This window comes from Vigna umbellata, chromosome 1, assembly GCF_029865625.1.
Source record: "Vigna umbellata cultivar VRB3 chromosome 1, Vumbellata_1.0, whole genome shotgun sequence".
In the NCBI taxonomy this organism is placed as follows: Eukaryota; Viridiplantae; Streptophyta; class Magnoliopsida; order Fabales; family Fabaceae; genus Vigna; species Vigna umbellata.
Genome location: NC_142165.1, coordinates 47,768,404 through 47,783,040, shown reverse-complemented (window position 1 = coordinate 47,783,040; position 14,637 = coordinate 47,768,404). Strand labels below are relative to the sequence as shown.

General features: G+C 35.7%; 2 protein-coding genes, 1 long non-coding RNA gene and 1 pseudogene across 5 annotated transcripts; 2 read left to right on the top strand and 2 right to left on the bottom strand.

Annotated features, from left to right (window-relative positions):
* Nucleotides 1–1,391: 1,391 nt before the first annotated feature.
* On the bottom strand, nucleotides 1,392–2,754 carry LOC124831458 (small ribosomal subunit protein mL103 (rPPR7)-like). The gene has a single exon (XM_047305452.2). It carries the CDS (start codon nucleotides 2,671–2,673, stop codon nucleotides 1,513–1,515), a length of 1,161 nt encoding a protein of 386 aa, XP_047161408.1. The 5' UTR covers nucleotides 2,674–2,754; the 3' UTR covers nucleotides 1,392–1,512.
* Nucleotides 2,755–3,898: 1,144 nt separating this feature from the next.
* LOC148205568 (uncharacterized) lies at nucleotides 3,899–7,652 on the top strand. 3 transcript variants are annotated; one of them, XR_015783295.1, is made up of 4 exons: nucleotides 3,899–4,415; nucleotides 4,555–4,624; nucleotides 6,863–7,072; nucleotides 7,386–7,652. It is a non-coding gene; the product is annotated as an uncharacterized LOC148205568 (long non-coding RNA). The 3 variants fall into 3 exon arrangements; XR_015783293.1 differs by having other exon boundaries at nucleotides 6,863–7,652; XR_015783294.1 differs by having other exon boundaries at nucleotides 5,492–7,652.
* A 1,299-nt stretch (nucleotides 7,653–8,951) lies between these two features.
* LOC124831453 (small ribosomal subunit protein mL103 (rPPR7)-like) lies at nucleotides 8,952–10,238 on the bottom strand. The gene has a single exon (XM_088103486.1). The coding sequence runs from the start codon at nucleotides 10,234–10,236 to the stop codon at nucleotides 9,073–9,075; it is 1,164 nt and encodes a 387-aa protein (XP_087959612.1). The 5' UTR covers nucleotides 10,237–10,238; the 3' UTR covers nucleotides 8,952–9,072.
* Nucleotides 10,239–10,653: 415 nt separating this feature from the next.
* On the top strand, nucleotides 10,654–11,396 carry LOC148205567 (uncharacterized; annotated as a pseudogene).
* Nucleotides 11,397–14,637: the final 3,241 nt, after the last annotated feature.

The following is a 14,637-nucleotide window of genomic DNA, read 5'->3' as shown; positions in this document are numbered from 1 at the left end:
ATCAAATTAATCTCAATACATTACAACACATAAAAAGGTAAAAAATATCTCTATACCTTTATATTTTTTAATTTATTTTGGATTGTGCCATCAAAAAACATCTTTAAATTTAAGAATAATTTCCAAATTATATGACACATTCGAAAATATCTTTTGAATTATGTAATTTATAATATATTTTAAAAAATAAATTTAGGAGTACGGATGCTGAAAAATATTTCAAAATTTAAAAGTATCTTTTAAAATATACAATTCAAAATACATTTTTGAATTATAAGATTTAAAATATATTTCTTAATTTAAAAATATCTTTTGGATTATATAATCCGAAATAACCTAAAAAATACATTTCAAAATGCATATTTAAAAAAATATTTTCAATTCTAAAAATACTTTAAAAAATATATTTCATAATATTTTTTTTAAAAAAATACATTTTAGATTATGTAGGCATAAATATTTTCTGGATTTAACATGAATAATTTATTGGAAAAAGATGAGATTGGTGAATTGGAAACTTTGTTTTCTTTGATAATTTTTTTAATCCAAAAGTGTTTTATAGTCCGGAACTATTGGCCATGGAGGCTTCTGATCACTCAGTGAACGTGTCAGGTAGATTTTATTAAAAAGAAATGAAAGAAGTGTTGAAGGTGCAAAATTTATTTGAAAAGTGCAAAAGTGGAGATGGAGATATAGCAGAATTTTGTGGCTTATTTCTTATGCTCTTTCTTTGCGGCATCTCTTTCAGGAAAATCTTCAATATTAACTCACTGATGCAAAGGCCAGGGAAATCACTAATGTAAATCAAGTTTCATGAGGAGTTGTCCAATCTAGGTAACATAATTCTTCTAAGTTTTTTTCTATATCTTTTCATTCCTAGATAATGTGCATTACCATTGGTGAATAAGGTGTTGCATCTTATTTGATTTTCCATTTCTCTTTATAGGCAAGAATAACAGTGGACTGCTTGTGCTTTTCTTTAAGATGAAAATAAATTAAGACAAGATGGCTACATGGTTAATATTCCAGAGGTGTTGGGGACAAGGAAAATACATAAGGTCAAATCCAATTACCTCAAAAGAATATAGAAATTAGTGTAAGCATTTCCATACCAAAGCAGTAACAAAAGAATATAGAAATTAGTGTAAGCATTTCCATGCTACTGATATTTGTATATTTCATAGGCGATGAATCAAATATTACATTGTCATATGGTTATGAGAAAAACATTAAGGGTGAACGACATGATACCCGGCAGGTAAGGCCTTTCTTGATGCTACTTCTATATTTTTTTATGGATTAATTCATGCCTATGGTTCCTTTTTGTTATATCAGACTACAAAAAGAAGATGAAAAAGAGTTTAGAGAAAAAGAAAATAAAGAGGAAGAAGTGAGAGAAAAAGAGATTCACATTAAAGAATTCACATTGCCAAACAAAAGCCATTATTCACAATTTCTCAATCACCATCATAACAAAACCAATCAAATTGCAAGACCAATAACAAAGTGCAACTAAGAACTAACATAACTAGGTAAATTTACCCTATAACGACAGCTTTCTTTCCCTATATCCACAAACTCCTTCCCTATATCCACAAACTCCTTCGCCTCTGAAATCATGCCTCCATCCACCAGCTTATCCACCACAAGTTGTATCAACGATACATCAACATGGCCCCGTCTTTTAAAAATCTCAAAACACAAATCAATTGCGGTCTTCCAATCACCCTTCTCACGCAAGAAGGGAATAAGTATAGAGTAACTGTTTTTATCAAGGTCAAGATCAAGTTTTGCAATCATAACTAAATAATTCTTGACCTCATCCAAATTACCTTTATTCACAATATATTTGATGATAGCATTTTTGACAGCTTCGAGGCAAAAGAGGTCAAACTTCACACCCACCTTCTTCATTTCGCTATAAAACTCACCAGCTTCATCCGGTTTCTCCCTCGACAACCCCACCAACCTAAAAAGATAATTCGTCGCGTCAGGAGTAACATTCTTAGCACTCATTTGCCCCCACACTTTCTCACCATCCTCAAAACTTCCCTTTGAATACAACCCATGAAGCAAAGTGTTAAACGTAATGGAATCAGGATTCACACCCTTCTCCTCCATCTCCTTAAGAACTGACAGTGCCGAATTAAAGGAAACCTTTTTACGAAAAGCCTTAATGAAAGTGTTGTACGACACCAAATCAGGCTCGATTGAGAGCTGAGTGGGAAGGGTCTTGAAAAGCTTCTCCACGACGTTGAACTTCCTGGAGTGAAGGTATGCGTCTAAGAGGGCATTGAAAGAGAGCACGGTGCGGTTGCACTTTCGCTGGGGCATTTCGTCGAACACCATGCGGGCGTGTTTGGTCATGCCAGATTTGCCATAAAGGGATATTAGGCGCACAGAGAAATCCTCGTTCGAAATGTCGGAATACTGTTTTTGGTGTTCGAGGATGTCGCGAACCCACCGAAAGCGCTTGGCACCGGCGAGACGCCGCACTGTCTCCTCGTAAATGCCGGTATTTTTGCGAAACCGGTCAATGTCGGAAGCTTTCTTGAACTTCTCCACCAACCTCTTTAACTTTACTTCTTTGTATAAATCCTCCGAAATAGACTTGATGCTCACTGTTGCTGGTTCTGCGGCAGTGCAAAAAGCACGGTAAAGAATGCGATACATTTTGGGGTAAACACTGAATCAAAAAACCACTGACAACCCTACTTACTGGAGCCATTGTTTTTGCAAATGTTTTAAAGTTGGGCTTGGAGAACATTCGGCCCAAACATTTTGGATAAAATAGATTTTTCCTTGTGCCCGCAAAATTCTTGAGCATCTTCTATTTGGGTGTTACTTTCTCTACCACAACCACTTCTTCCTCCACCTCTTCAATCTTCTTTAAAAAAATTTAATTACAAAAATAACCTTTTTTAATTACAAAAATAACTTTTATTTTATTTTTAATCATATTTACTTATTTTAAATTCAAATCCTATTTTTCTCCTCACTCACTTTGCTCCAACATCAATTCTTCTTGTCTTTCTTTTAGATTCTCACCTCCCCCAACTCCACCACATCCGTCTTCTCAAAAATAATAGATCAAAACATATAAATTATATTATTAAAATATCTTTAAAATTAATATAAAAAACAAACTAATAAAAATAATTGGAAAATAAACGTATAATCTTTAAACGGATATCGACATCCGTTTTCCCTTAAACGGATGTTGACATTCACATTCGTTTGAAGATTAACCCTAATTGGAAAATAGTTGGACGGTCACATTTGTTTGAAGATTATACTATTACTTTTTAGAGTTTATTACGCACTTCCTTCACGACAAATCTTCCCACACCACCGCACCCCACCACACCGATCTTGTACGTTGATCAATTACTTCCATCAGCACTTACAATCTCGCACACTATATAATGAAAGTCCACCATACTCTCAGACCACAATTAGAATGAGAAAAAGAAGTATGAAAAAGAAGAAAAAGAACATAAAACAAAAAAAGGATAAAGAAGAGTTCCCACTCCGTGAAGAATTAGAATGGAGGATTAGAGTGAGTTGAGGTTAAAAAGAATTAGAGTGGTTAGAGGTTAAAAGATACTAATCCTAAAATTTTATTAAGGGTAAAATAAGAATGAAAAAATAAAGAGAAGGCTAAAACAGGAATGTAGTAGTGGAGAGAGAAAGTGTGGTGGTGGATGAAGCACCACCCCTCCTCTTTTTAGAATATACTTAGGAATGAGGTATCCTAGAATTTTATAGGTAATAAATCCTCTGTTTTAGCTCCCTAACAATTAAAAAGATTTTGTACTTATGGCCTTTTTTTATTACATCCATAATTTTTCTTTATGAACATTGTATATAATAAACTAGTTAATATAACGTGTGAACTTAAAAGATTTTTTAAATGACCACAGGATGAATGGTTACTCAGAGGGGCTCGGTTAGTTTGTTAAATTTTTGTAGGAATGATAATGAAGAATGGGTTGTTGAAAGTATGACAGCAGTGTTGGAGAGAAGAGAAAAAAGGAATGGAGGTGAGGAGTTGTGGTTGAGAATAAGGTGTGAGAGGAGTTGTAGTTGAGTTAAATGAGGAGAGTGGATTATATCCTTTCGGGTTTTTTAGATGGAAGAGGAAATTAGGAAAATCTTTGCATAGGGTACATTCCAGAGGGGGTTTCTTTTGTTGGGTGTGGGTTCTACATAAGAAGAAAAAAGGGAAGAAGGTATTATTTAACATTGTAAATGGGATTGCGAGAAATTGACTGCAAGGGTGGAAAACTCTCTGCTTGGAATAATGTGTGTTTTTTTTTTTACTGAAGTGGAGAATATGTGAAGGGTCCACCACTGTGTATGGTTCTTGATTGGAAGAGTGAAAGCATCCTGTGAATATATGCCTATCCTTTCTGGTCAACTATTTTTTCTCTCTTATCCTCCTTTTATTTGATTTATCTCCTATTTATGTATTTACTGTACATGTATTTGAGTTCACTATTCATGTGGATGTGCATCCTGTGAATAAAATTTTCTTTTCTATTTTCCTTGCAGGCAATAATTACAGGCAACTTCTTTGGGATGCTTTAGATGATGTGGTGGCTTTACAAGTAATAGAATTAAGGTAATGAACAACATTTATATTAACTTTTCAATGAGTTCAGGCAAACGTATGGTACTGCTTACTAGTGTACTTAGATTGTGTATATCAGTAAGAGTATATTGTTCTGTTAAAGTAACTCCTAAAATTACATGTTTATTAGTATTGGTTAAGTGAGTTAATCATTGTTTAAATAAAATTGCAAGTTAAAACTGTTTTATATAGGAAGAAGTAAATAAAAATGTATATGTTCTTTTGTTTATGCATGATGAAGAAGTAAATAGACATATTCACTAGTGACTAAGGACTAATGGGTGAGAGCATAAGGGTTACATAGATTATGTACGAATGAACGTGATAGGAACAGGACTAAAATCAGAGAAGTAATTGATAACCAATTTTTATACTAATTTAGTGTGTTAAATAACAATGCTATGATTTCAGATTTCAGTGATGCTTCACATTTATTTAATATTGTTTGTTACTCTCATTAACAGATGGTCTTTGTTCTGTTTAGTGTTTATCCTTTTCAATTGATTTTAGTTTTAACTTTTTAGATTTTATGCATTCATATAGTGTTATTATTTAATTACCTTTTCTAGTTGCTCTTGTGAAACATATATATGGTCAGTTTAAATGAATGGGTACTAAAACTTTATAGTCTTGGAGATTATTATGTTTAACAATTGATCCTTTCCTCATGTCCTTCTTGAAGGTTGATAGATTGACTGCTAATTTGAGTTCCCTGTTGTTTGGGGATATGGCAAATTGAATAGAGCAGAGAAAATTGAATGGAATAACCTGTAAAATGAACTGTATAAAAATTTGCTTTAATTTCTTTCGTTCATGATTGAATTTTTATGTTAACTTTTGGACATTTGGCCCATGCAGGGGATTCTCAACTGTTCATGCTCTGTTTGTATCATTTGCGTCATTTTGCTTTCTGGTGTTATCAGACAACTTCAAAAAAATTTATCCCTCTTACATATTTGATGGCAGCAACCCACCTTGTATTCCCAATCACGTCAGTAAACTAGTTAGAAGAGCAATCCAAGAAGCTCAGTCTCTGACTAAAAAGGAATATAGAGGTTCTAATTTGGAGGACGTTCTTCCTTCCATGACTCCTGATATTTACATTGTGAATTTTTATACAAAAAATGGAAAGCTTGGTCTTCATCAAAATTAAAAAAATTAAACTAAATTGGCAATATCAGTAATAATAACAACGTGTTGGAGTGATAATAACATACTAATAGCCGTTATCATCATTACTAATTTCACATTGATTTAATTTATGTTAGATAAATCATCACCTGAAAACTGAGGTAGGGAGGATATCAGGGGACGTTGTCACCATGCTCCTCAAGTATGTAAATAGTGTGAAGAATTAAATATTGGTGCTGGGAACTCTCAAGTTATGCAGAATAATATATTTCATTCATCTTGTGTTTATTATTGGTCTAGATTGTAGTGGAGATAGAGTATTGCCTTCTTGCTATGATATGTGGTGTCTTGTTGCCATGTAAAATTAATTTTTGATTTGTTAAAATAAGCAGTTAAGAATTCATAGACATGCTTATATGTATCACCACTTTACCATTTGAGGATCACTTTGTCAGTTTATATTGAGTAAAGCTCGAACCAATGATTTCTTCTTTTGTAAACACCATCATATTCTCCTTTCATTTCTTTGCATCTCGGGATGTATAGGTGTTGCTTGTATTTTGGAATATTATTTGCTTGTGCTGGTAAGCTTGTTTTAGAAATTAGTGGGAAAATCTATTTCTTTTTGAACAATACTAAAGTCAAAGTAGGAATCCCAGGGCTATCAGGATATTGTCACTGATGACAAAGAAATACCAAATTCTGGTTAGTAACTTGCTAAACGATTCAAGTTTATATATCTTGATATTTGAGTGTTGTATGATGAACCAGTCGTGGTCAATTTCCATGTGTTATTATTATTTTATTACAAATGTTATGTATCATGTGAAGATAAATGTCACTTAATTTTTTCTAAAACATCATAGTAATTAACACCATGATATTGTGTAAGGTGAATGTAGTTATCTCTTAAAGTTTGTATTTGATTGAACTTATGGTTATTTATTGTTTTTTTTTTGTTGTAGAACTTGAGAGAAATCTTCTTGATGCACATATAAATAACAGTTTAAAACTAGATGAATAACGTAGTCTTACGTTATTGGTACATCTTATTAAGCATTAATGGTTAATCTGATATATATACTTCAATGTTTTCAGGTATGTTTCTATTGTAGAAAGTGAAGGACTTGAGATATCAACCAGTACTTGATACTGAAAATTCAGAGTACATCATCAGATTACAGCACATGGGAGGAGGTGAAATGTGGACAGATTCTCCTGTTTAACCTTTTTTCTGTTGTCCGAAGGTTTTCTTAATTTCCCTTTTTGAAAAGAGCTGCTTGGCGTTGCGTTTGGTATATGATTCAGGTGCACCATTATCTCATTTTAATTCTACTACTGCCAAAACATTTATAAGCATTTCTTTTTTAAAATTTCACTTGCCAACACAGTTGAAGAGGTAAATTGTATTCTTTGTATGTTTCAGAGTATTGGTTTTTATCCTGAGTTAGATTTTTGTTATTGTTTCTTAACTTTATTATTGATTTTGTTGTAGTAGTAAGACTTCTTTCAGACTTGAGTTTTAAGATTTGAGACAAAGAGAGGTTCACATAATCAAAGAAGGAGCTTGATCCCTTGCTTTCAGACAAATAATTGGCAAATGTTATGTTTCTTGTATCAGGGAACAAGATTGACATCCACATACTGCATCAGGAAACAAGATTGACATCCATATACTGTATCAGAAGAAGAGCTATATTAGCATCTAAGTCTAATACAACTAGTGATGTTAGGTGACACAATTTGTTTTTGTAGAAGTTCTTTCTTGTCGAGGGATATTTTCTTTTTGAAACACTTGATTTTGTTGTAGGGGCTATGTATGATTTTAAGGAGTTGTAGGGGTTATCTGTGATTTTAAGGAACATAATAACAAATCTGGTGATGTTTTCTTTCATATTTTTTCCAACTATTTTCTCTTGTCTCTTTATCTTTTGATATGATGATCTTGTTTAACAAATATGAAAATAGAGAAAAACGGTATCTAAATTAAAATTATTGAACTTTTATATCGGTTGAGGACAATAACAGGTATAAAAAAACTTTTTTTGGCACAGTTCTCGTGAATGCGGTTGATACAGGACTTCTTAGATCTTGCTAAAGAAAATACAAAAAATGATTTGAAAACTTGTGCTATATTTGGTGTCTATCTTGTAAGAATCATTGCAAAGCCATAACTTTGTTGTATTTTGTTTGTCATCATAAAGTCTCTATGAATACAGAGATACTGAGCCTATGTGTTACCATTTCTCTTGTAAAAGAAACACTTTTTCTTTTTTACAGTTATGCAGGTATTAGTCTCAACTTATCAAGATAATGGGAAGCTAAAAAGAATATAAAACTGAATGAGAAAATATTTTGAAAAACTTAACTTCTCATAAAATTAGCTTATTCTCTTGAAAGAAAATATGGTAAACAATCATAAAGTAGATTTTGCATTTCCAAAAAGAATACAATACTGAATGAGAAAATATTTTGAAAAACTTAGCTTCTCATAAAATTAGCTTATTCTTTTAAAAGAAAATATTATAAACAATCATAAAGTAGCTTTTGCATTTTTAAAAACATCTAAACAAAAACATAATTACTAGAATCAATTTTTTATTTTTAATTTATAACTAATATTATTATCAGAACATTTCCTCTAAAGAGCATTGAGTCATTACCTCCTACATAATCACTCCTTATTTTGTGTCTTTGCCTACATGAATATGAAATATTTATTTATTAGTACTTTATATATTGTATGATTGTTTTCATATTTTTTCAATGGTATTTAATACATTTATATGGTGTGTTATGAAAAAGAAATGAATAGCTTTATGCATTACAGAATTTAAAACTGATACGTGATCCAATCCTTCAATTTTCCAGGAGAAAGGAACCTTTTATATGACTACTATGATTATAGTAATGCAGTAACAAAAGAATATAGAAATTAGTGTAAGCATTTCCATGCCACTGATATTTGTATATTTCATAGGCGATGAATCAAATATTACATTGTCATATGGTTATGAGAAAAACATTAAGGGTGAACGACATGATACCCGGCAGGTAAGGCCTTTCTTGATGCTACTTCTATATTTTTTTATGGATTAATTCATGCCTATGGTTCCTTTTTGTTATATCAGACTACAAAAAGAAGATGAAAAAGAGTTTAGAGAAAAAGAAAATAAAGAGGAAGAAGTGAGAGAAAAAGAGATTCACATTAAAGAATTCACATTGCCAAACAAAAGCCATTATTCACAATTTCTCAATCACCATCATAACAAAACCAATCAAATTGCAAGACCAATAACAAAGTGCAACTAAGAACTAACATAACTAGGTAAATTTACCCTATAACGACAGCTTTCTTTCCCTATATCCACAAACTTCTTCCCTATATCCACAAACTCCTTCGCCTCTGAAATCATGCCTCCATCCACCAGCTTATCCACCACAAGTTGTATCAACGATACATCAACATGGCCCCGTCTTTTAAAAATCTCAAAACACAAATCAATTGCGGTCTTCCAATCACTCTTCTCACGCAGGAAGGGAATAATAAAGATAGGGTAAGTGTCTTTATCAAGGTCAAGACCAGAGTTTGCAATATCAACTAAATAGTTCTTCATCTCATCCAAATTACCTTTATTCACAATACTTTTGATGATAGCATTGTTGACAACTTTGATGCAAAAGAGATCAGGCTTCACACCCACCTTCATCATTTCTCTTAAAAACTCACCAGCTTCATCCGGTTTTTCCCTCAACAACCCCACCAACTTAAAACAATAACTCCTCGCGTCAGGAGTAACATTCTTAGCACTCATTTGTCCCCACACTTTCTCACCATCCTCAAAACTACCCTTTAAGTACAACCCATGAAGCAAAGTGTTAAACGTAATGGAATCAGGATTCACACCCTTCTCCTCCATCTCCTTAAGAACTGACAGTGCCGAATCAAAGGAAACCTTTTTACGAAAAGCCTTAATGAAAGTGTTGTACGACACCAAATCAGGCTCGATTGAGAGCTGAGTGGGGAGGGTCTTGAAAAGCTCCTCCACGACGTTGAACTTCCTGGAGTGGAGGTATGCGTCCAAGAGGGCATTGAAAGAGAGCACGGTGCGGTTGCACTTTCGCTGGGGCATTTCGTCGAACACCATTCGGGCGTGTTTGATCATGCCAGATTTGCCATAAAGGGATATTAGGCGCACAGAGAAATCCTCGTTCGAAATGTCGGAATACTGTTTTTGGTGTTCGAGGATGTCGCGAACCCACCGAAAGCGCTTGGCACCGGCGAGACGCCGCACTGTCTCCTCGTAAATGCCGGTATTTTTGCGGAACCGGTCAATGTCGGAAGCTTTCTTGAACTTCTCCACCAACCTCTTTAACTTTACTTCTTTGTATAAATCCTCCGAAATAGACTTGATGCTCACTGTTGCTGGTTCTGCGGCAGTGCAAAAAGCACGGTGAAGAAGGCGATACATTTTGGGGTAAACACGGAAGCAAAAAAAGGTCGGCAGCTCGTACCACTGACAACCCTACTTAATGGAGCCATTGTTTTTGCAAATGTAACGAGGCATCTCCAATTCAATACTGATATCAGTCATAAATATAAAATATACTGATATCAGCAATAATTGTTGAAAATGTTCATCCAATCATGTGGGATTTGTCCAACAAATCAAAGCCAATCAAGAGAATCAAATTAGCATGATTTTAGGAATCATTTTAGGCCATTATTATGTATATAGGATTGCTGTTTCTGTAAATAGCTTCCTAGGAATGTATATAAGTTTGACATCTATTTTCAATAAAGCATCAGATTCTTCCACTACCAAGTCTCTTTATGGTATAGAGCCAAGACCTCTGGCACGTTGAAATCTTGATCTCAATGGCTGACAATGGAGATAAGTCTAATAATAAAGGGTGATAATCCAGGAAACATCATCATTCAAGTTCAATTGCGAGGCGAGAATTACGAGGAATGGGCTCGTGCCATGTGAACCTCCTTGCGTGCTAGAAGAAAGTGGAGTTTCGTTGAAGGCACGGTTGAACGGCCGAAAGAAGGGACAACAGAACTTGAGGACTGGTAGACAGTTCAATCTATGTTGATTTCATGGATTCTCAATACCATAGAGCCAAGCCTGCGATCCACGATTTCATATGCGGAGAATGTGAAGGACCTGTGGAATGATATCAAGGAAAGATTCTCGGTTGCTAATGGTCCGAGGATACATCAACTCAAGTCAGAATTGGCAGGTTGCAAGCAAGGAGGCATGAACATAGTTGCGTACCACGGAAAGTTGAAAATCTTGTGGGATGAATTGGCTAACTATGAGAAAATACCGGTATGCACATGTACTGGTTGCACTTGTGATATACCCACTAAGCTGGAAAAGCGGAGAGAAGAAGGAAAAGTGCATCAATTCCTTATGGGCCTATATGATGCCATATATGGAACCGTGCGCTCAAGTTTGCTCACAAGCGATCCTTTGCCCTCCTTGAATCGGGTATACTCGATTATAATTCAAGAAGAACGTGTCAGAACAATAACTAGATCATAGGAGGAAAGGGGTGAGATTGTGGGACTTGTGACACATGCTAAAGGAAGAAACCGCGGGGAGACCAAAGAAAAATCTCAGATTTGCAAAAACTGCGGCAAAACAGGACATGATGTCAATGCTTGCTTCCAATTGATCGGATACCCCGAGTGGTGGGGGGACAGGCCAAAAAGCGACGGGAAAGCTAGTGGGAAGAGCAAGATGGTGCAGCGAGGAAGAGAAATAGGTGTGAAAGCCAATACTGCACAGACAAGTACAAACGGTGGTGCAACTAGACTTGTAACAGATGCAGACAAGGCTAGTCTCGCTAGATTGACTTTTGATCAATGGCAAAAGTTGATAGACATGCTGAACAAGGTGGACCCTAATGAAAAGATGACAGGTACATTTCAATATATTTCATGGATTATTGATACCGGGGCATCTAACCACATGACTGGAAGTATGAAAGAGATGCACAAAGTACGTGATATTGTACCATGTCCGGTTGGATTACCGAATGGAGCACATACAACTGCTACAAAGGAAGGCACAGTGTACCTAAGAGGAAGGCTAAAACTTACCAATGTGCTCTTTGTCCCGAAATTGAGCTGCAATCTTATATTTGTGTCACAATTGTCACATGAGTCAAATTGTATTATACAGTTCACTAATAAATTGTGTGTTTTACAGGACCGAACTTCGAGGATGTTGATTGGTGCGGGTAAACGTAAAGATGGGCTTTACTATTTCTGTGGAGTTGAAAGAATACAAACTCACATGGTGGACGGAATGAATCAAGTGGACTTGTGGCACAAACGTTTGGGACATTCGTCTTTCAAGATTACACAATCTATTCCAACTGTTAGTAAAATTAAGGTTGAAGGATTGGTGAATAAAAATTGTGATGTGTGTTTTAGAGCTAAACAGTCAAGAGAAAAATTTCCTAGTAGTAACCACAAAGCTGGTGAAACTTTTGATTTAATACACTGCGATTTATGGGGTCCTTATAGAAATCCCTCGTCTTGCGGTGCTTATTACTTGATGACTATAGTGGATGATTATTCCCAAGGTGTATGGATTTATTTGCTTGCTGATAAGAAGGAAGTGTCTAAATTCCTCATGAACTTCTTTGCTTTAGTCAATAGACAATTTAATAAAAAGGTGAAATTTTTCCGAAGTGGTAACGGTACCGAATTTCTTTGCATGAGAAATTATTTCTCAGAACAGGGAATAATATTTCAGACTTCATGCGTCCACACACCACAACAGAATGGGAGAGTTGAACGGAAACATAGACATATTCTAAATGTTGCCAGGGCACTTCGATTCCAAGGTAATCTTCCAATTGATTTTTGGGGTGAATGTGTATTGACAGGTGGCTATTTGATTAATAGAACTCCTTCGGAAGTACTAAATGGAAAGACTCCTTTTGAAATGATTTACGGGGTACCCCCATCTCTTCAACATTTACGTGTGTTCGGATGTTTATGCTATGTACATAATAAAGGCAGACACGGTGATAAATTTGCTCCCAAAAGTAAAAGGTGTATATTCCTTGGATACCCCTATGGAAAAAAGGGATGGAAGGTTTTTGATTTAGAAACCAAAGAAAGTTTTGTCACTCGTGATGTCCACTTTATTGAACACGAATTTCCTCTCACTCAGACATGTGCTCACCAACAGAATGGAGTCTGTTGTGACTTCCCATACACCGACACTCTCCTAGACTGTGAAGGAGAAGAGATGCCTGACTCTACAGTTGATCATGATGGGACCCTCAAAGTGAGGGGGTGCAGATTGCACCAACACAACACCCGTAGTCAATGACGTGCCCACGGTGCCTTCGTCCAGCAATTTGGAATGTATCACCACACCACTTGTGGATCATGAAACGCAAATGGTTCCTTTATTAAGCCAGTCACAAGATATTTCTGCTCCAGGGGATGAACAATTGGGTCGAGGGTGCAGACTCAAAAAGACTTCCTTCTGTTTACGGGACTACGTCACCAACACAATTCACGTGTTAAGCCCATCTGCTCGTTTGCCTTCACCGTCTTCATCCTCAGGTACTCCTTATCCCATCACACAATATGTGAATTGTCATAACTTCTCTTTGGCACATCGTGCGTTCCTTGCAGCTCTTTCACAGGAAACTGAACCTGTGACTTTCAAGGAAGCAATGAAAGATCCTCGATGGCATAAAGCAATGCAAAATGAGATTCATGCATTGGAGGACAACCAAACTTGGACGCTGATGCCGCTACTTACTAAAAAAAAGCTCTTGGATCCAAATGGGTTTACAAGATCAAAAGAAAATCTGATGGAACGATCGAAAGGTTCAAGGCACGATTAGTCATTCTTGGAAACCATCAAGTTCAAGGAATTGATTATATGGAAACTTTTGCCCCGGTGGCTAAAATGGCAACTGTATGCATTATCCTAGCTGTAGCGGCCGCCAAAAACTGGGAATTGCACCAAATGTACGTGCATAATGCTTTTTTACATGATGATTTACAAGAAGAAGTATTCATGAAGCTACCACCCGGTTTCATTGTTTCTCAACCAGGTATGGTTTGTAAACTCAGAAAGTCTCTCTATGGACTTAAACTGGCGCCTCGTTGTTTGTTTGCTAAACTTTGTCATGCACTCAAGGCTTACGGATTTGTCCAATCTCTATGTGATTATTCCCTCTTTGTGTTGACCAAACACAGGATCCATCTAGTTGTTTTAGTTTATGTGGATGATCTAATTGTGGCTGGGGATGATCATGCTGCAATTGGTCACTTCAAGGCATATCTACATGCTTGTTTTCACATGAAAGATTTGGGCCCTCTTAAATACTTTCTTGGGGTTGAGGTTGCTCGCTCTAGTACCGGCATTTATCTCTGTCAGCGAAAATATGTGTTAGATGTTATCCATGAAACTGGTCTGCTTGGGGCAAAACCTGCTGCGACACCTTTAGAACAGAATCATCATTTGGCTCTTGCTGATGGACCAGTGTTCTCTCATCCCGATCGTTATCGGCGTCTAGTTGGACATCTCATCTATTTATGTTTTACGAGACCAGAGTTATCATACTGTGTTCATATGCTTTCCTAGTTTCTACAACAACCGAAACAGGATCATTGGAATGCTGCTTTGCATGTCGTTCGATATCTGAAAGGAAATCCAGGCCAAGGGATTTTGCTACGCAAAGACAACAATCTAATTCTCTCTGGATGGTGTGATTCTGATTGGGCTACATGCCCTCTAACTAGACGTTCTCTCACTGGATGGATTGTTTTCTTGGTCATTCCCCGGTTTCTTGGAAAACCAAGAAGCAACACACAGTCTCTCGCTCTT

What these genes read in the sequence shown, in the direction of transcription:
- LOC124831458 (XM_047305452.2), bottom strand. Translation starts at nt 2,673, where the DNA reads ATGTATCGCATTCTTTACCGTGCTTTTTGCACTGCCGCAGAACCAGCA.
- LOC124831453 (XM_088103486.1), bottom strand. Translation starts at nt 10,236, where the DNA reads ATGTATCGCCTTCTTCACCGTGCTTTTTGCACTGCCGCAGAACCAGCA.